At 46.1% G+C, this 20,555-nt stretch overlaps 1 protein-coding gene across 7 annotated transcripts in view; it reads left to right on the top strand.

Annotated features, from left to right (window-relative positions):
• The window catches only part of NELL1 (neural EGFL like 1), a 558,514-nt gene that overhangs the window by 138,407 nt on the left and 399,552 nt on the right, over window positions 1-20,555 (top strand). For all 7 annotated transcript variants that reach the window (XM_083164040.1, XM_083164038.1, XM_083164037.1 and 4 more), the window contains exon 5: window positions 14,586-14,682. In XM_083164040.1, the coding sequence (XP_083020166.1) occupies window positions 14,586-14,682 (97 nt within the window). The remainder of the gene's footprint in view (window positions 1-14,585; window positions 14,683-20,555) is intronic.

Genomic DNA, 20,555 nt, shown 5'->3' with positions numbered 1-20,555 from the left:
TTTACACAGTTCGCTGGGGGTGAGGGGCGAATTGCTGCCCTCCAGGTGCCGGCGCCCTAGGCAAATGCCTAGAGCTGCCTAGTGGTGGCGCCGGCCCTGCTCCCTGCCTTTTGAGAGGGGGCTGGAGAGGGGCGTGGGGTTCTGGCCAGGGGCATTAGCATATGCATGCGCCCAGCATTTCATGGGCATGCTTGGCGTACGTATGGAAATGCGGTCATGACGCACGTGCAGGTGGCGGTCAGCTGACATAATCGGATGTCAGCTGCCCGCCCTTATCACTGCATTTCTTCGCTCATATGTACGAGTGTGCCTTTCCCATCATTCAATGGTTGCTACCATTGAAAGATGGGGGAGGTTCCCACTGGCATGCGAATGGGTGTTCATGCAAAACTTCCATCTGCAAGCGTTGCGAACAAATTCGGCGTGCGAATGGGTGGCGCCCGGTAACCATTCGTAAAGAGGGGTTAGTGAATCGCAAGGGTGCGAATTCGCACCCGAGCGAGTCAACCTGAATAAGGGCCCTTATCTCCAGTTTATCTCTTCTCCAGGCTTAATACATCTGCCCCTGCGTGCTAATTCTGTTGGCTGCTAGATACTGTCACACGCAGAGTGTGTCTAGCATTTACCTTTCACAGAGTTTCTCCACCCCCTGGGGGTATGAAGTGTGGTCTACCGCCAGCTCGTACCACTTTGTCATTGGCGCTGTGATGTGACGGTAGAGGTCAGTCATAGACAGCGCAGTTTTATATGCCAAGTATCCAGAGGTTGGTACACCTGTGAGATAGAGCTGGATCAGATCTGGATTATACGTCAACAATGTAAAGGTGGGCAGTCACAAGAACGACATGCACTCGGTCAACATTGACAAAAGGTCGACTCAAGCAAATGTCGACATGAAAAGGTTGACGCATTTTTCACAAAATTATGTTTATTTTTTTTTACTTTCTTTAAACTTTAATATCAACCTAGACTCCACTTGGGAATGGTAAAGGCCTGAGCAAGCCATGCGAGGGTACACGATGCATTAAATGTGGGGGTCCCTGTGCTCCGGTGTCGACATTGACACCCAAAATGTGAAAAACTCACGGAAACATTTTTATGTGTCGACCTATTAACTGACTAGCCTGTGATCTACCTCTGAGCTGGATACGCTACGTTAGAGAATGTATCTAACAAATTTTTCCATAAATAAGGAATAAATTATAGTTGTGTGTGTGCACTATGTCAAAAAGGGATACGGTCGGCAATAAATAGTTAGTCAATAGTTCGACCACTATTTGTTGACAGGCCATATGTCGACACATTAAATGGTCAACATACCATATGTCGACCTGGTCAAAAGATCGACGTACCTTATGTTGACAGAGTCAAAAGGACGACACAATAGGTATATATACAGATGGAGCCTTCTTCAGCTAGCCTTCTCTGGTGAGCCGTGGATCACCAAGGCTTTATTATCATGTATTGTTCTCAGTCGCAATACAATACATAGAACAATACAATACATAGAACAATACATTACATAGAACAATACAATACATACTGTAGAACAATGCAGTCTTCTCATACTTAACTATCCGCGTGGACATAAAGGGAAAATATAATAGTGTGCCTGAAGTATGGAGAGCGAAGCGGTACGCTTATACGGGGTCCATGTTGGCGTAAGTCGACAGATGGCAAAAAAAACATTAAAAATCCATGTCGACCTTTTGCAATGTTGACCTATTCCAAACATTTGCAGCAGCTCTGTCCTTGGTACAAGAAATTCGACCAAGGTTGGATGCATACATGTATACCCTGCAATTCAGTTATGGTGCCTCTGTACGCCACACTACAAACTTATCCTACATGTGCACGCTGCATTGCCACCCACAGAGATATGTCTGAGCTCCCTAAGAGATCGGTTGTGGGATGTTGCCCGTAGCAACCAATCAGGTTTCACTTCTTATCTCGCACCTTCTAGAAGATAATAGCTTGGTTGCTATGGGCAACATCCCATCTTCAATAGAACACCCATCTTAGTAAATGAATGACCCCATAATGTCTCAGAGCAGAGTATGGTACTCTAGCCTATTGCATTGTGGTACATGACATCACAGCTGGTTCATGACATCACAGTGTAGACTTTAATATTCTACATCGGTAAAATGCAGTGATGTTGGAGCAGGGACCATGTATTGCATATTTCAGTTTACGTTATGCTTAACCCTTCGAGGGCCAACATCTCTAAGCGAGATGCGCACAATATCCACTAAAAGCACCAGCGTCGCTCACATTTGTTATATAATTTCCAATTAAAAAAAATATACTATTTCCTATATAAGGTACATTTTACTGGTCATTGTGAGGAATAATATGTTTGCTCAGCAATTTTCACACCTATGTTGACAAATTCACTCGTCACTCAAAGGGTTAATGACCTTAGTGGTCCCCCCAGTGCGGGAATAGGGTCTGCGCGGTTCGCTACGAAACTCCCTTTGTTTGTATGCCTCTGTGTGCACTCATTTTAGGTCTGTCACTGTTCTGTGTCCTGCCATGACCTGCCACTTTGTAGATGACTTTGTTCTCGCTCGAATCCCGCAGCGAAGGGAATCAAAGCTAAATTGATGAAGCCAATTAAAAAAGAAGCTTGCCTTGATGTGTAAGGTGGGCAATCGGAGAGATTGCATGAGGAGCTCCGACACGTGCTCTGCTGTTCCTCAGTGTCCCAGTTTTCCGGTACACCACCACCAAAAGGCGGTGCGATCCATTCCGTCTATATATAATATGCAATAGAAACGATGTTTGCTCCATGAAATAGGTCTGTGATTCTGTTTCATTTGAGGGACCCCAGGGTGAGCTGTCTTGCAGTTTCTTTGTTACCATTCATCAGGTCATTGTGGGAGGGGTTAGTCTATAATACACCTCCCATAATCCATTGCAACATTATAGCAGCACTAAATAATACCTCTTACGCTATATGGCAACATGAGGGGTGTACAATATGTTTTCCGACCACACCCTTAAAGGCCCATACACACTGGGCGACTTTGAGCTGAAAGTCACTCAAAACATCAAGTTTGAGCAGCTTTCAGCTCAAAGCCGCTCAGTGTGTATGGCCCGGCGCTGCTGCGCGCTCCCACATCATCGCTGGGAAAGTATTACCAGCAGATGAGCAGCTTTGAGAATGCCTTTGTATAGTGCTGCACTATGCAAAGTTGTCTTCCCCCTACATCGGCGGCGGGCAGGGGGAAAGCCGCTCAGTGTGTATGCCCCAGCGATGAGCGCTGCTGCGCGCTCCCACATCATCGCCGGGAAAGCCGCTCATCTGCTGGTATTACTATTACCAGCAGATGAGTGGCTTTGAGAATGGCTTTGTATAGTGCTGCACTATGCAAAGTTGTCTTCCCCCTACATCGGCGGCGGGCAGGGGGAAAGCCGCTCAGTCTGTATGCACTGAGCGGCTTTCCCCCCAGCGATGACAGCAATCATCACTGTCCATACACGCTGGGCAAAATCACCCAGTGTGTACGGACCTTAAGGCACACTGGGTGATTTTGAGCTGAAAGCAGCTCAGTTTTGTCATCTGAGCCAGAAGCCACCACTACAGCTCCTGATTGGCTCAGCACAGACCGGAGCTATTATTTAATGCTTGTGTTGTGAACCCTTACTATTATATTACTGTATAAACCTTTTTGTGTTTTGTATACAGTATGTTCATAGTTTAAGGATGGACCGCTAGATACCTCCTACTTATAATAGCAAATCCTATCCTATATCTCTAGCTACTCCTCACTTCTGAGGTGAAGTACCGGCACTGACCACTAGAGGCCACTCGACATACCAAATTACTCCTTTGTGTGTCAGCAGATGTCGTAACAGATAAAAGCATTTTTTGCAGGGACACTGATCTATTTCAAACTTGCCGGATATGGAGAGAGGGAGCTGTGAAGACAGAGATTGGAGGAAGGGACAGATAGGGACTTGAGGTGGAAAGTTTGTGGGCTAAAAACTGTCACCGCTTAAATTAAAAACGGTCACAGCTCAAAGTGAAAGTACATTGCAGAAGCCGTCATTTTGACAGGCTATTAACTAGTTGGGTCAATATAAGCTCCGCCCCTAACTTGCACCCACACATACTTCCCATTCAGTAACACTCACTTTTCCGTGAGGTTCAACATGTGAGCGGTGTCCAGTCCGGAATCAGAACCTTTAAGGCCAGGTACACACCAGAACGATCCTGATTGTTAGTAGATTGTTAGCAGATTGTGTGATTTTCGCACGATCTGTTGGAGCACACAATCTGCTAACAATCTGCTAACGATCTGCATCCAATCTGATCCCAATCCGATCTGAGTCTGTATCCAGTTGATACAGTCAGTCATAGACAGCGCAGGTAGGATCTGTAAAACGACCAAACGACAGCGGGGACGCGCATCAGATTGGAATCGGATCGGAATTGGACTTAAACATGCCCAATCTACATACAATCTGCATCCAATCGGTCGGAATTGGATCCAGATTGATGGAATTGAGCCCTAATCGTTCTGGTGTGTACCCCCCCTAAGAGGCTGTAATAACCTGAAGCGGGTAGGCTGTGGCACATTACAGGCCTGAAACGGCTGATAACAGAGAGCAATAGCCTGTTTTGAAAATGTCCTTCAGTACCACGCAGACATCTCAAGTACAATCTGTCTAGGCAATCGGGATATTTACGTGTCTGAAATAGATTTGAATGTTACTAGTGGCTCTTTTAATTAAGCCGACAATGTGAAGGACCACTTAGCCTAAATACCTCCGCGCGGCAGCGCTGCGTAATGGGTTGTACGTGCTGTAAGTCTCAGAGGGTTAATATTTCGAGTTCCTTTTCTTGCATTGTGAACGTGGAGTGTGGCTTTATAACAAACCAATCAATGTTTGATTTGGTTTTTATTAATTGCAAAAAATAATTAATAAAGGCATTTGAACATCGTTTGAAAATGAAGCACGTGCGCAGGATTACTGATGGCGTCAATGGTTTTTCACTTATTCAAGATAATAGGAAAATACGCAGCGAGCGATTAACGCTTCTGTGTTTTGGTTTCTTATCATGACGCCAACCCTAAATCACAATATATGAGCTTGAAGCTTAAATAATTTACGTTCTTTGGAAAATAACATTTCGCTGAGCCCAGCATTTTGCGCTCTTTAATATTCCTGGGCTGCTGCCGTTTGCCAGATCTCATTTCTCAGATTAAAACAAACTTTTTATGCATAAAGAGGCTGGCTGCCGTAATGGCGTCCGGCGAGGCCGCTACGCCGCCGCAAAGTCCTTCTGCAATGTTATCTAAATTGTGTTTTAGTTCGGAGATTGGACGAGGTACACACGACGGAGATAACACGGCGACTCTCTAAATTTACACAAGGAAAATTGGTTTTCTTTTGAGGAGCAGAAAATATAATCAGGATGAATTATTTAGCTAAGCGGCCCTTTAGTCTTAACCCTTGCCACAGACAGACGCGTTCTACAGCGTGCTGACATAAGAGACGAGCGACCTGTGTACAACACAGAGCAAAGGATTCTGGGATCTGCTGTGAGCGACATCTCTGTGTTATTGGGGTGAATGGATGATCATAATGAGGCTGACCCTATATAGTCAACGGACAGTTTGGCACGGTGAAAAAGGTCGACGGTACTGAAGTATGATTCTGTCGCATGGTCGACGGGTCGTGGCCGACGCACATATGGTCGACACTTTTTTAAATTGTTTTTTTATTTGTTCATACCTTACCATCCACGTTGAGGGACGAAGCGGAACACTAATTGGGGTCACGTGGTTAAACATACAAAATAACACCCACAAATTCATTTCCATGTTGACCTTTTACGGTGTCGACCTTTTCAGGTTTTGACCCTGTTGATATTATGACTATGTCCATGTTGACCATATATTGGGTTGATCTGACTGTCGCCCTGAAGCGGTTTTGTTGCACAGCATTGCGATTTAAACCTTGCAATCAGATGAGACTCGCACAGGCATGAGGCCCAGCGCACAGAGAAGGGATGTCTGACGTGACTGCAGCAGTAGTTACAAGGACACACCTGTAGGGTAGTGTTTGGGTTCCATGTGTGTGTACTAAACCTTCAATAGTGATAAAGTGGAGAGTGAGTAACCACCAGCCAATCAAATCCTACCTGTCATTTTTCAAAAGCAGCCTGTAACATGACAGTTAGGAGCTGATGGGCATCCTGTTTATCACTCTCCATTTTATCACTTTTATAAAGCTTCGTACATCTCGACCAATGTCTTGTGCTTCTGTCATGTACTGATCGCTCTCATCGCTGTTCTCCCATTGGAGCAGCTCCCGGTGATTCTATTGCCCATCCGCCAGAATGCACAAGATGCTTGTTTACCCCATTCTCCTGGAAGCCCTGCAGCCATCTCCCACTCCCTGCCCGTCACCCCTGCTTGCTGCCCGCACCCTGTCCCTACCGCCTTGCTGAGTGGGATGCGTGAGCGAGTGAGACTCTTGCATGCCCCCACCATCTACCATGGCGAGCTGGCGGCATGGCTGCGAGGGGCACCCTCTGTAGCTGATGAGATTACCCATAATAGCTTGCTCCTATGGTGGCACTATAATCATGTGGTGTAAAGATGGCTGTACGCTACTGGGATTAGCGGCAGCAGTGTATGGCCAGACGATCCCCCTTAAGCCGCATGCGGTCCTTCTGCATGTGATGTATCTTACGCAAGCCGTTCCCTGCCACCAGGAGAGGTTGGACGTGCCGGCAGGTCCGACCTCTGACTCTGATCCGATGTATGGTCCAGTGCATGGGATATCAGACACATGCAATTTGGGCCAATCCATCAAAATCGCATTTCCTTCCAATGCCCACTGCTTCACAGGCTCATTATCCGCTTCTCATAAACTCTTCTTTTTGCCTGACCCCCCCCCCCCCCAAAAGTGAACAAAAACTATGTTGACCTTTTCGTCCGTCGACCTTATGCATGTCGATGTTATAGGTTGACCTTTATGCAAGTTGACCCACAACCGTTATGCCCTCTGACGACACATGCCAACATCTCTTAGCCCACCATCAATCACAACAAGCGAATTGAAGATGTTGCTGTTCAGGCGCTTTCTATACAGAAGTGTCACCATCTGGTCCTTTAACCCCGGCACTTAGATATAATGTATAGTATACTGTATATCACACAGCAGCGGATCTATGTGTACTGTATACTGTATGTAACATTTGGTCTGCCATATGTGTTATCGCATAGAAAAACATTATTTGAATTTCGAACTGTGTTGCAGCCCCGCCACCTGGAGCTGCCACAGGTTGTGACTCCGCCCACTATGGTAACGCCTACTGTGTACGTGCAGCTAACACACGTTAGCATGATCACCGGGTGTCCAACAAATTACTGACTACCTTCTGATTGTAGATACCCCCTATCCAAATGGGGAATCTTGTCCGTTCCTTTTCTCTTCTAAATCTTCCATTCTGCGAAGAAGGTAGAAGCTGTAACATCCCAATCCATCAAATACTGTGTGTCATTCTTACCTTCTGTATCCCAGTCTCCTGTTCTTTCCACCATAGACTGGAGATATCCAGGGGACGTGTGAAAGCTTTTGACTTGGTGCATATTAATGTAGCATTCAAAACCATTTCTTATTGCTGCTATTTGCAGTGATGACAGATCGGGATGAATGATACGGTGATAGTGATAATAAGGTGATAATAAGGTGATAAGAGAATGTCTGGGTGAGGAGTCTCGAGTGATGAGCTGCCTGTCTCATTAATGCATCGTACTGCATGGTTTGAGGCATGGCCATGCACCCTTATAATAAAATACAGAAAAAATAGCACTTGCCCAGGGGCCTCATGTGTATAAGGGCACTGATAGCCGAGGATCCCCTTTTTCCAGGGATACCAGAATTTTGAAAATCGACCCTGGGGAACTGGAGATAACCATCTTCAAAGCAGCAGTCCACATCCCACCTGTTAATTGCAGTTCCCAGTCATATTTCTCAGGTTCTCTCTGACAAAAGGCCCCCATACACTATGCGATTTGGGCACGATTTCACCCGATTCGGATGAATTGGGCCATGAAATCGGCCCAAATCGCATGTTTAAACATCCCCTCCGATCCGATGCGCGGTCCCGTGCGCATCGGATCGGAGTCGGGCTGTCGGACCGGCTGCACATAAGATTTCCCAAATCTTATGTGCAGCCTCCGGGCAGCAGGGTCAGCGGGCGTGGGACACTGCGAAGGCAGTGAGAGAGGAGGGCAGTAGCAGCGAGTGGGGGACGCCAGAGAGCTGGGACGAATCAGCGGCGGCAGATGCTGGGGACCTGCAGGGGGGGGAGCTGGGCATGGTAAGCTGTCAAATAGGCAGCAGGCGGGGGGGCGCTGGAGAGCCTGGCAGGGGACACAGAGGCAGCGCGCGGGGGTACGCCGGTGAACCGACGAGGGAGCTGGGCAGGAGGATCGGGGACTCACTCTGCAGCTGCAAGGATAAAAACCAATACAAATGAATGGGCAGCCAGTGATTGGCTGAGAGCTCTCTCAGCCAATTGCTGATTGGCTGAGAGGGCTTTCAGCCAATCATTGGCTTCCCATTCATTTGTAATGGTTTTTTATTTTTCCTCCCTTGCAGAGTGAGTTCCCGATCCTCCTGCCCAGCTCCCTCGTCTGTTCACCGGCATACCCCCGCGCGCTGCCTCTGTGTCCCCTGCCAGGCTCTCCAGCGCCCCCCCGCCTGCTGCCTATTTGACAGCTTACCATGCCCAGCTCCCCCCCCTGCAGGTCCCCAGCATCTGCCGCCGCTGACTCTGCCTGGCTCTCCCCCTGCCCGCATCTCCCACTGCAGCTCCCCGGGAGTTGCATTTGATAAATCGCATGGCGATTTATCATATGCAAAACTTGGCACATCAAGTGCCTAATCGTGTGTTCCCCTCCCGGGGAGCAGCCGGAGAAAATCAGGTCCGACTTGTCCCTAGGACAAGTCGGGCTAATGTATGGGGGCCTATAGACCTGGGACAAAAGCTGGGACTCTCCCCTTTCTGTTGACATTAGCGGCTTATCTCTGTCATGCCCAGAACCAGAGATATCAGCCTTCCAGCAGCCGGGACGGCTCCAAATGTCTGGTATACAGTTTTTATATATTTGTTAATGGATTGCTCTGGCTCCTGATCTCTGATACCCAAGTTCCCAGCACCTCCTGAAAGTTGGGACTCTAGATTTTTATACGATTGAAGGCTAAGAAATCTATTTCCAGATAATGGAGATATCTGCAGTCAAATAAGCTGCCCTTCCACCGGAAACTTACGAATATTAAGCCCACTCCATTATCCAACCCTCCCCTGTGTATAAAACACCCCCTACCTCCCTGGAAGTCATTTACAAGGGACCCTTCATTTAGCTCAGTGCCCCCTTCCACACGTTAGTGTTCTCCCTCCCACCACCTGTGCAGTAAAGGAGTAATTAGCAGAAGTTACTGCTCCAGGTCCTACATGTTGAGTGGAAGATAGAGCACCCCCTGCCACCCGTGGGACATCAAAGCTGCTGCTGATAGCACCCCCACCCCTAGGAGGGGAGAAAGGGTAAGGGCCCCAGTGCATTGCTTTGCCCAGGGGCCCACACTGCTGTTAAGACGGCCCTGCATACCAGCATGTGGTGAGTTGAGAAGATCTGCTGAGATCCCTATCAGACCTGGGCCCAGGTAATTAGTACCCCTCCTCCTCTCTTGGCACCACAGATCCCAGCCTGGATATTAGGCAATGCATGCTCCGATAATAATTACAGCCGAATAAGGGGTGTGTCAAAGTATATTTTGTCACTGTTAACATGGTCAAAAATGTCGACACGGTTTTTGGAGTGTTGACATGTGTTTTTTTTTGCCTGTCGAACTTTTTACCTTGGCAGCCTGATTTAATCAGAGTTGATCAGTGAATAAGATTTTGCTTAATGTTAAATTGCCCCATTTCGCTGCCCCCTAGAGGGCTATGGAGTACTGGACACCTAATCTATATATATATATTACTTCGCCTTGCCTTAATCATGAGCAGACAGCAGTTTGTGCTCAATTTAAGGATTATAAACATTTGGTAATTGGCCCATGAGCCCTTTATATCCCCGCTGCTGGTCATCTATCTCAATATTAGTTTTATTATAACACAGTGGATGTCTGTGAACGTTATACATTGGTTTTGTTTTTTTGAGGAGGTTGTTACATTGTACCTCTATGGATCTTGTCATGACCCATGTCACCTACCAATGCCCTAAATTAACAATGGCCTTACCTAACCTATGTACTTGTACCAAAATCCCAATCCTAGTCACCCTATCATATTCACCTAGACACTCATGCTAAATAGAAATCAACTTAGACTTTAACGATCATGAAGTTACAAATCGTTCTGACAACATGTAGCAACTCTACTGTTGGTGCACTTACTGAAAGTGCTGGACCTTTTTTTTGCATGAGTGTATAACAATACCTGTTTGTATATATTGTTGCCATTTACATACCTTAGAAATGTTCTTGTGAAATCCTGGAGCTGATTAAATTATGAATTGTTTCACTGTTAGCTATGGTAGTTGACCAGTGGAAGGTCTGCAGATTCTCTAAATTAATCATTACCCCCTTCAGTAGGGAATGATGCCTACAGAACTCAGACATTCTGCTGGGAGTCTCTGTTTTATAGCACTGTCCATAAACCTCTTATGTTTCTTTTCTGTGTGCAACAGGCATTTCTCTTCCTTCTGAGCTCATACTGCCAATAATTATTGACATGCAATTTAATGGTTAAATGCTACAGCCATAATAACATGTCTGTCTTCTCTTTCGTGACTTAGCAGCCACAATAACATCACATATCTGGGTCTCCAAACTGAAAGTTCAGGCTGATTAGACTGCAGGTGTACATTGTTTACTTGGCTCTATAAAAGGGTTTGCATATGACCAAGCCTGTCATTGTGTTATTGGAGTGTCACAGGACTGTACAGTACTTAGCCCAGAAGAGATGAATACCTTATCATAATGACATTCTTTGGTAGATGATGAAAGAATACAACCTGCGTATAAATAAGGTATAATCAGCATTAAATTGGACCCAATAGTCTCTATCCAGGTTTTTCTTGTAACATGCTGTATAAATGTCATGTTGGAATTTATAAAGCCTTTGTCTCTCTTTGTCGGTTATCTCGTCTTTGATAGTAATTTCTTCCAAGCCTAGAAACAAGGAGGATCCTGCAGATAAGATTCTGGTATCCTCTTCCCCGGAGAAGAAAATTGCAGTTTGTAGTCTGATTCAATATAAAGACTGATAAAGTGTATCAAATGGATGCATTTCCTCCGACTCCCGTAACTCCTCCCGTCTAGGCTGTATTTGACTAAACACTATGATGAATGGGTTTATAAATGCTGCACGTTGTACAGTTATTACATGCTATTTTCTCAGCTGGAGCAAGTACAGGGATTTACGGACTCATTTATATCCCTCTAGTCTTAAAAGGCCTCTGTTTCAGTAAAAGCGCCCATGTTCGTTGTTGTACTACCTATTTTTGCGCTCTCCGTCTGATGCGCTGCACTCGCCGCATGGCGTAAACATAAGATTACTGTGACAGATGGACACACTGATCAATTGACCATTAACACTTGGCTGTTTTTTTTTTTATTTTTTTTATTTTAACCGAACAAAAAGAAAACCATAGGGGCCCATTTTGTATTTCATTTTTTATTCTCTGTGGCATCTGTAATTTTCTTCTGAGTTACTTTATGGCGTTTCGGAATTGTATTTTCATGTACAAGTAGAAAGCAGAGAGAGTGCATTAAGTATCTAAAAGCAAGAAAAAGATCTGGCTCACCGAAAGGAAAATGTACAAAAATAATCCTGAGAGATAGGTGATCTGTAACGAGGCATTATATTAACGGGATGTAGTCAATTTACCAAAAGTCAAAAGGCCGACATGTTGGAAATGCAGAACTTTTTCACATGTCGACAATTTAAATGTCAGCATTGTGACTGTGTTGGCATTTTTGGACACGTCGGCATAATGCATGCCGGCATTTTGAATGTGTCGGTATTTTGACTGTCTGCCAATGCGCGTCAGTATTTTAACCGCCAGTATTTTGAATGTCGGGAGTTTTTTTCTTTTTTTTTGTACAGATGTATTGATTTATTTTCATCTCCCCCCCCCCACCCAACAAATTTCAGTCAGAGCTGTCAGATTTGCGACGGTCCCTGGTGATCGGGCCAATGAAGTGGTAAATTAACGTTTATTGCTCCCAGCCTGTATTATTACCCCCGGCGATTATTTAATTCATTCATTATAGTAATGGGTGTTCTGCGCTGCTTTTAGTGACCGCAAATACAGCCGTAATACCGAGTGATCATAGACACGACAGTGACGTAAAAATCATCAGGTTTGGAAAGCGCTGATTTACCCACAAGCCTGTGCCCTTCTCTATCCTGCCGTAATGTGCGCTGAGGCCTTTAATGGCTGTTATGATGTTTTGTATATTGAATGTTCGAATTTCCCAAAAACTATTACCTGACATGTGTGACCATAACGATGCCGATGCCGTTCCATCACTTTCTCCAATGTACTGTAGATTATGAGTAATTGGATTTTATTCAGCATGTGAAGGTTGAATCCTATTTATACTCAGAATATGTGATGGTATTGTAATTGCATAAATATACACAGAGGAATAAGCCACGGTCCGCAAACTGGAAGCATCAGTAGGGCCGTAGAGAGCTGGTCCGGGCTTGTGTACTGTAGGGGTGGCCTATTGTAAGGCAACAGGGACCCCCCCCCCCCCCCAGACAAGTGTAGATCTGGGGAGGGGGTACGACTCTCTGGATTCCCTCCTACACAGTAATGCTCTGCATTCCTCATTATGGGTGTTATGGGGAACTCTTGGCATGAGCAGGGCTGGTCCAGGCAGTGTGGAGAGGACTGAGTGGCATATGGTGTTATATTTAGTGTTTATTCTAGCACCTGCTATCTTTGAAAACCCATGCAGTTCCTCTTCCCAGCCTGGGGTGTCGCTGTCTGCTGTGGTGTGTCTAGCACAGGTCTGGTTTGCATATCTGTGCTGATATAAAGACCACACTGTGCTAGAAGCACTACAGCAGACAGCGACACCCCAGGCAGGGAAGAGGAACTGCATGTGTTTTCAAAGTTAGCGGGTGCTAGAATGAACACTAGGTACATTTAAGGCATTTGCTATATGATATAGAAAAGTTCCATTATGGAGAAATAACTCCATAGTATTCCTGGTAGGGGATCTCATTCCTGTCTGACTGTTACACGTTTATATTCATCATATGCATTTACATGTAACATACAAGTCCTATGGCTGCCGTCTGCCATCTCCTCTGCCTGCTTTGTGACCGCTCCGCTCTACCTGGCAATAAAGACTAGAACAGAGAATGACAGGTTGCCGACGTGTCAGCGGTGATAGGCGTCACTAAGATCCTGGGTCTCTGGAGCTGTATAAATAATGCTGCATTAATCCGTTAGAATGGTTAGTGTCACAACTGCAGGAAATAGGTTCTGTACGGTAATATGCCCCCTATATTGGCCATCTGTATTACCTATGTGCTGGTATTAGATATCGGGGACAAAGGGGTATACAGTAGATAGAGGGCATGTTGCACCGTGGTCCAGTAGATCTACTGTAATAGTGGGATTTATGCACCAGCCGGCGGAGTTGTGGACCTTCCACCGTGATACAATTTATTTGTATTCCAGTTTCACATTCTGGCCCAGTTTGCACAATGAAATACAACACTCAGTTGCCCCATCAACCCATAACTCCTGTAACCCCCCAGATGCCACCTCACCCCATAACTCATATAACCCCCAGATTCCCTCTCACCCCATAACTCCTATAACCTCCAGATGCCCCCTCACCCCATACCTGCTATAACCCCCAGATGCCCCCTCACCCCATAACTCCTATAACCCCAGATGCCCTCTCACCCCATAACTCATATAACCCCCAGTTGCCCCCTCACCCCATACCTCCTATAACCCCCAGATGCCCCCTCACCCCCATAACTCCTATAACCCCCAGATGCCCCCTCTACCCCCATAACTCCTGTAACCCCCAGATGCCCCCTCCCCCCATAACTCATATAACCCCCAGATACCCCCTTACCCCCATAACTCATATAAGCCCCAGATGCCCCCTCACCCCATAACTCATATAAGCCATACATTCTACTAGGAAGTGAATACAGTCTTGTATGTAATGGCCTTCTCTGTACCGAACAACCAGATAGATGTATTCCGTCAGCAGAAGACTTGGTGATGGTGCTCGGGAAGGTGGTTTAAACTTTCCGTTGCGCTGCCATTATAGAGGACGGGGCCAGTGCAAGGTAGAGACGTCCCGGATAGGGGGTATACTGGACCAGATAGTGGGAGGGGGGGGCGGCGTTAGGGCTTAGTCTCCCTGGCACATGGAAGTAACAATCTGGGTGACCTTGTTACCCAATATAGTGTCAGGTGATTGTTATGTTTTTCATTAGGTTGAGTATTTGGCCGCTAATTCTTCATTACAAATCATCGTTCCCGGTGTCTGACCGCTCTCTTGTTCTGTTACAGGATCTACGAGCGAGTGATCGACCCCCCAGAGACCAACCTGTCACCTGGGAGCAGCTTATGGCTCGGACAGCGCAATAGGAAACATGGCTTCTTCAAGGTAAACCTATAGCCAGCCAACGCATGCCTTACCTTACAGAGAGAGACCGCAGACAGCATGAGGAACACAGAAATGTTACTGCTGATAAGCTGGAAACACTTTTTGCATTTATATTTGGCAACTGTTTCGGCACAGCCCCTATTGGTTATCCAATGGCCAATCCCACAACAGGGGGAGGGGGGCTCAAGTGCTTTGACTGTGGTGCCGATCTGCTCCACACAGAGCCAAGTGGAGCAGAAAATGTTCAAGGGTCTATTATGAGACTCAGAGGAGCTTTGATAAGTGCTTTGTGGGTAAGACCAGTCTTGTGTGGGCGTGGTCATAGCTGTGTGGGTGTGGCTAATGCTGCAAGGATGTTTACACCCCTTACACTGTATGCCCCTGCATCTCCCCAAATACATAAAAATAGAACAAATCCATAAAAAATACTAATGATACTGTATGTGGTTGTCTGTAGCTGGTGTGGTAATGCTATACCAGCGACGGGCCTATTTGCGTGTAGAGGCCTTGCGCCAAAGCGTACAGTATGTAATATTTTGCGATTACCTATAATGTGGATAGATGTGTTGGGGGATAAGGATCGGGAGAGAGGGGGATATAACAGCAGGAGAATCCAGTTATTGAACCGTGATATCTGTTTGATTGACGAACTCTGATGTATGGGTGTATTATTAACTAGGCCCCGATAATGTAATGTCTTATCACCAATTTAAATGGCAAATAGAAATGAAAGCTCACCCAAATGTATTGAACTCGTATGGGGACAGGGGTTCCAATAGGAGTCCATCCCCATAATATATTTGGAGAGGAGGGTCACTGCTGTGCATTGACAGTGTCAGGGAGGGATACTGCAGGTCCCTCTCCTGGAACTTTTTTTGTGGACTGTAGCCTATACACTGCAAAGGCTAATGCCATCCGAAGGCAAAGCTCTAGAATAGCCTGGTCAATTCTGCAATTCAGCAGCCCCCATCGTAAACGAGGGGGTCACTACTGATATCTCCAGCATCAGCGGGGTCCTACATAGATACAGCCACGGGGATCTTATTATTTGGCGGATAGCACACAAATATTAATTTGATAAATAGGTCCCTAAGATTGTCAGAAAATAATGTTTTGTATCATCATCAGCAATAAAGTAAAGCTACAAATTACTGTTATATCAATCAAAGGTCTTATTATATACTGTATCTATACAAAATTGTTCACCCATTCTTTATGGAATATCCCTTGTGGGGGGAATACTGTACTGGTATCTGGAGAAGGGTAGAACTTGAGTTTATATCATTTTGGGATAGTGCAGAAACCAGAATGTACGGGATTGGCTTGTTGTCTCCTAGTTAACAGTGATGTTCTATACTGGCTGCTACCACAATCCCTTCCATGAACACCAGCCGTTTAATGTGCGGTTACTATTGGCTGTATGCGGAAGTGACGTTTATGTATGCTAGTATCACGGTCTGCTACGGTCTTGTTCATTGTGTATTGGCGCTAGCTTTGTTAGAATATGTTGTGTAACCCCTGTGATGTAAGCTGAGGTCGGCACTTCCGTATGTCGGTGCATTGCCGACGAATTGCATGTATTAGAATTTTTATTTTGTGCAGTGTTGTGCAAAGGATTTAGGCAACAAAAAGTATTGAATATGGCGTCTATAGTATTGACCCAATCTTTCAGCAAGGCTGCAGTTTTTGCAGATGAACATAACCATGCTGCACTGCAGATGGGGCAGATGTAACATGTGCAGAGAGTTAGATTTGGGTGAGGTGCGTTGAAACTGACATCTAAATTGCAGTGTAAGAATAAAGCAGCCAATATTTACCCTGCAAAGAACCATAATAGCTACCAAAGAAACATAAAAATAAACCCTTCCTGCACATGTCCCATCTGCCCCGTCTGCAGTGCAGCATGGTTTTGGCCTTCTGCAAAAACTGCAGCCATGCTCACCGGCCTCAATCAGGACCTATGTACTAAGCCTTGGGGAGCAATAAAGTGGACGGAGATCAATACCAGACAATCATTACATCAAATGAAAACGTCTTCAATGGACATTGGTCATGTGACGGCAGCATTGGTTGCAAAATTGTCATGAATTCCGCCTGTGGAGAGCGCTGGCTACGGTTTCAGTTTCGCTCGTAGTATATTCTGTATCTGACTGATGAGAAATGGCTTTTGGAGATCCAGTCATACACATGAAATACCAAATGGTTTCTGCATTTTTTACTTGAACATATTATCAGCCCCCTCCCAGCGACCGTCGTGCCGCCCCGTCATGTCTGCTAAAGCGTATGAGTTATCGGGGCGAATCAGAATTGAAGACACATTTTATAGACCACATGTGCACTGGTTTTACCGCCTGTGCTTCCATCATTTACAGATGGTAAACATATGTCAATCGAAAACAAAGTGGCGCACGTTTCCCGCCTTCCTCGTACTTAGATCTGTATTTTATTCCTCACGCCGTTCGTTCTGCCTACTGAATGCTGGAAAATTAATATATTGAATCATTAGCAATTTGGAAGCAGCTGGATACTCACTAATCTGCTAGTTACATAGGAAAAAATTGGAACGCAATGGCAAAAAAATAGAATTTGATGGCAAAAAAAACTGAAGCAGTGTCCCATCTGGGCGGCCCATTGTAAATGCCTATTTCACTTGTTTTTTATGTGTCTTTTAAAGGCGTAAATAAAATATCTCAGAAGACTGCATCTGTCTTGTACTTGTCCCGTGCATTCTGAATAGGCGATGAGCAGCGTTTTGTTAACGGTTCTTGTTTCCAGTTTATCCGTGTGTCCCCAAGTGTGTAGTGGGTGCGACAGAGGCGGTTACTTTATGCAGTAGGGTGTGAGATATTTGAACTGGTGTGAACTTGGCAATTTTGCAGCTAAATTTAAAGCGGCCTTCAGTTTTCAGGCAAAAATGTGACTTTTAACAAACTGCCGCTTTAAATTTAGCAGCAATCTCGCTGAAATCACACTGGCTCTGTATTCTTAAAACCTATTACATACCCACCCCCCAATATTGAGACTGAGAGTTATATAGTGTGAGGAGCAGGGTCCCCAGCAGCACAGAGTTTATCCGGAGATGAGTGATGTGTCAGTGAGGACAGGGCTGCATGTGACATGATGTGAGAAGGGAAATAGGGGCAGCAGGAAGCCACAGATTGAGAGTGATATAGTGGGAGGAGCAGGGTCCTCAGCAGCACAGAGTATATCAGGAGATTGGTGATGTATCAGTGAGGACAGGGCAGCATGTGACAGGGGCAGGGACATGATGTGAGGAGGGGAATGGAGGCAGCAGAAAGCTACAGACTGAGAGTTATATAGTGGGAGGAGCAGGGTCCTCAGCAGCACAGTGTATACCATGGACAATGTTTTATATTTACATAATTGTTTTTAATAAAATAATATGAAAATTTATTTTTTTCACACCCTTTTCACATTATTTGAGTATTATAGAAACACAAATGGCAATTCCAGGAGAATTCGCAAAATTCTCCTCCAAGCCTTACTTTTTTTTTTTTTTTTAAGTAAGCAGATCGCATTTTCTATACATTTACTGGAAAATGTGCCTAATATTTCTAAAATAAAATTAATAAAAAAAAAAAATACTAGGGGGAGCATGTTTCACCTCCTGTAGCTCAGCTTTACCTGCCAGGCTGATAACGCATGAAAAAGAACAGTAAAAATGTAAAAAACCTGGACGTAGGAACCGGAAATCAGTGATCTGTAAAGTACGCACAGGTAACTTCAGATGACCAGAGTGCACCGATCCTGTGTACAGGTAAGTGTGGTAGCGTAGTGGAGCTATATGTGGGAGGCAGGGCCAGATTAACAATGGGCCTGATGGAGCTACAGCTCCAGGACCACTCTTGAAATAGGCCCATTTTGTAGCTGAGGGCTGGGGCTTTCCAACGAGCCCAGCCCCGCGTCGCTAGCCCCCCAGGAACCGGAGATACCACCAGGCAAAGTTGGAACGTTTTCCCCTTAGGATAACATGGGACCCACTAATTCTGATCCCCACCCGGTTCCAACGGCTGCCAATTCCCCCTCCGGCATCACAGAAGCTCCAGGTTGATCTCAGCCGAACCCAAATCGCTGGGCCTTTAATCTGATACCAGGCTGGTCCATATGGGTTCATTGGTTCCAGAGATATTGCGTGTAACTCGTTTTTTTTTTCATTTCTAATATGTAATTTCATGGCTATTCATGTTTGAGGGCAGATTTCTCTGGAACCAAACGGCCCAGTTTCATGGGACCAAAATCAGTTGAAGCCAACTCAAAAGTTCTTCAATATGATACTGGTCTCATGTAAATGGGTCAGTTGGTTCTGAAGATATATCTGGTTGGTTAAAGGGGGGGGGGTTCTCTCCCCCTCATAGAAACATAGAAACATAGAATTTGACGGCAGATAAGAACCACTGGTACTCTTTACCTAGAACGGCGCCAGCGATTGAAATCGCGGTCGTCGTGGGTAAAAATCGCGGTCATCGCGGGCATCGCGGGTAAATCGGGATGGCCGCGATGCCCGCGATGACCGCGATCACCGCGATTTTCCCATAGGGAACAATGTTAAAACGGCAGATTGACCGCGATTTTACTGTTAAATGCCTCAATGGACCCGATTTGGGGCCAAATAGGGCAAATTAACCCTTAAATGTCCCCCCAAATTTTTAACGCCACCCCATGATCCACACCAACCCGAAGCGTGGCGAGCGCAGCGAGCCCGCGAGGGGCGGCGGTACGCGTCCTCCGACCTTTTCATGCCCTACTATCCACTAGGGCGTGGTGTGAGAATATAATAGTGTGGCGAGCGCAGCGAGCCACCGAGCCCGAAGCGTGGCGAGCGCACGCGGATACCTTCACAGTTATGCGCGTCCCCTCGCGGGCTTCACAGGTGTCCGTGGCGAGGCGGACACCTGTGAAGCCCGCGAGGGGACGCGTCTACCTGTGAAGGTATCCGCGTCCCCTCGCGGGGCTCGCTGCGCTCGCCACGCTTCGGGCTCGGTGGCTCGCTGCGCTCGCCACACTATTATATTCTCACACCACGCCCTAGTGGATAGTAGGGCATGAAAAGGTCGGAGGACGCGTACCGCCGCCCCTCGCGGGCTCGCTGCGCTCGCCACACTTCGGGTTGCCGTGGATCGTGGGGTGGCGTTAAAAATTTGGGGGGACATTTAAGGGTTAATGGCCTCTGTGGCCCATTTAACATTGATTCCTATGGCCAAATCGGGTGGATTGAGCCATTTAACAGTAAAATCGGGTCCATCGCGCCTTTTAACATTGATTCCTATGGGAAATCGTGAGCATCGCGTCGCGGGCATCGCGGGTACATTTATGGCCGGCCGCGACGCGACCGACACGATTTCCATGTTTAACATTGGTTTCAATGGGAAATCGCGGGCATCGCGTCGGTCGCGTCGCGGCCATACATAAATGTACCCGCGATGCCCGCGACGGGCGCCCTTCTAGGTAAAGAGTACCGAACCACTTGGCCCATCTAGTCTGCCCCTTTTTTAAACATGTTACGTCAAACCATATTTGATCCTTATTTTTTTGTAAGGATATCAATATGCCTATCCCAAGCATGTTTAAATTGTACTACTGTATTTGCCTCTACCACCTCTGATGGGAGGCTATTCCACTTATCTACTACTCTTTCTGTGAAGTAATTCTTCCTCAAATTTCCCCTGAATCTTCCTCCCTCTAGTTTCAGTGCATGTCCTCGTGTTCTGCTGCTCCTCTTCCTGTGAAGAATGTCTCCCACCTGTACCTTGTTAAAACCCTTGATATATTTGAAAGTTTCTATCATGTCCCCCCTTTCCCTTCTCTGCTCTAAAGTATACATATTAAGATCTTTTAGTCTTTCCTGGTACGCT

Source organism: Crinia signifera, chromosome 11 (genome assembly GCF_055691185.1).
Source record: "Crinia signifera chromosome 11, ASM5569118v1, whole genome shotgun sequence".
Lineage (NCBI taxonomy): Eukaryota > Metazoa > Chordata > Amphibia > Anura > Myobatrachidae > Crinia > Crinia signifera.
Note: the sequence above shows the minus strand (reverse complement) of the source record. Positions and strands in the feature narration are given on the sequence as shown.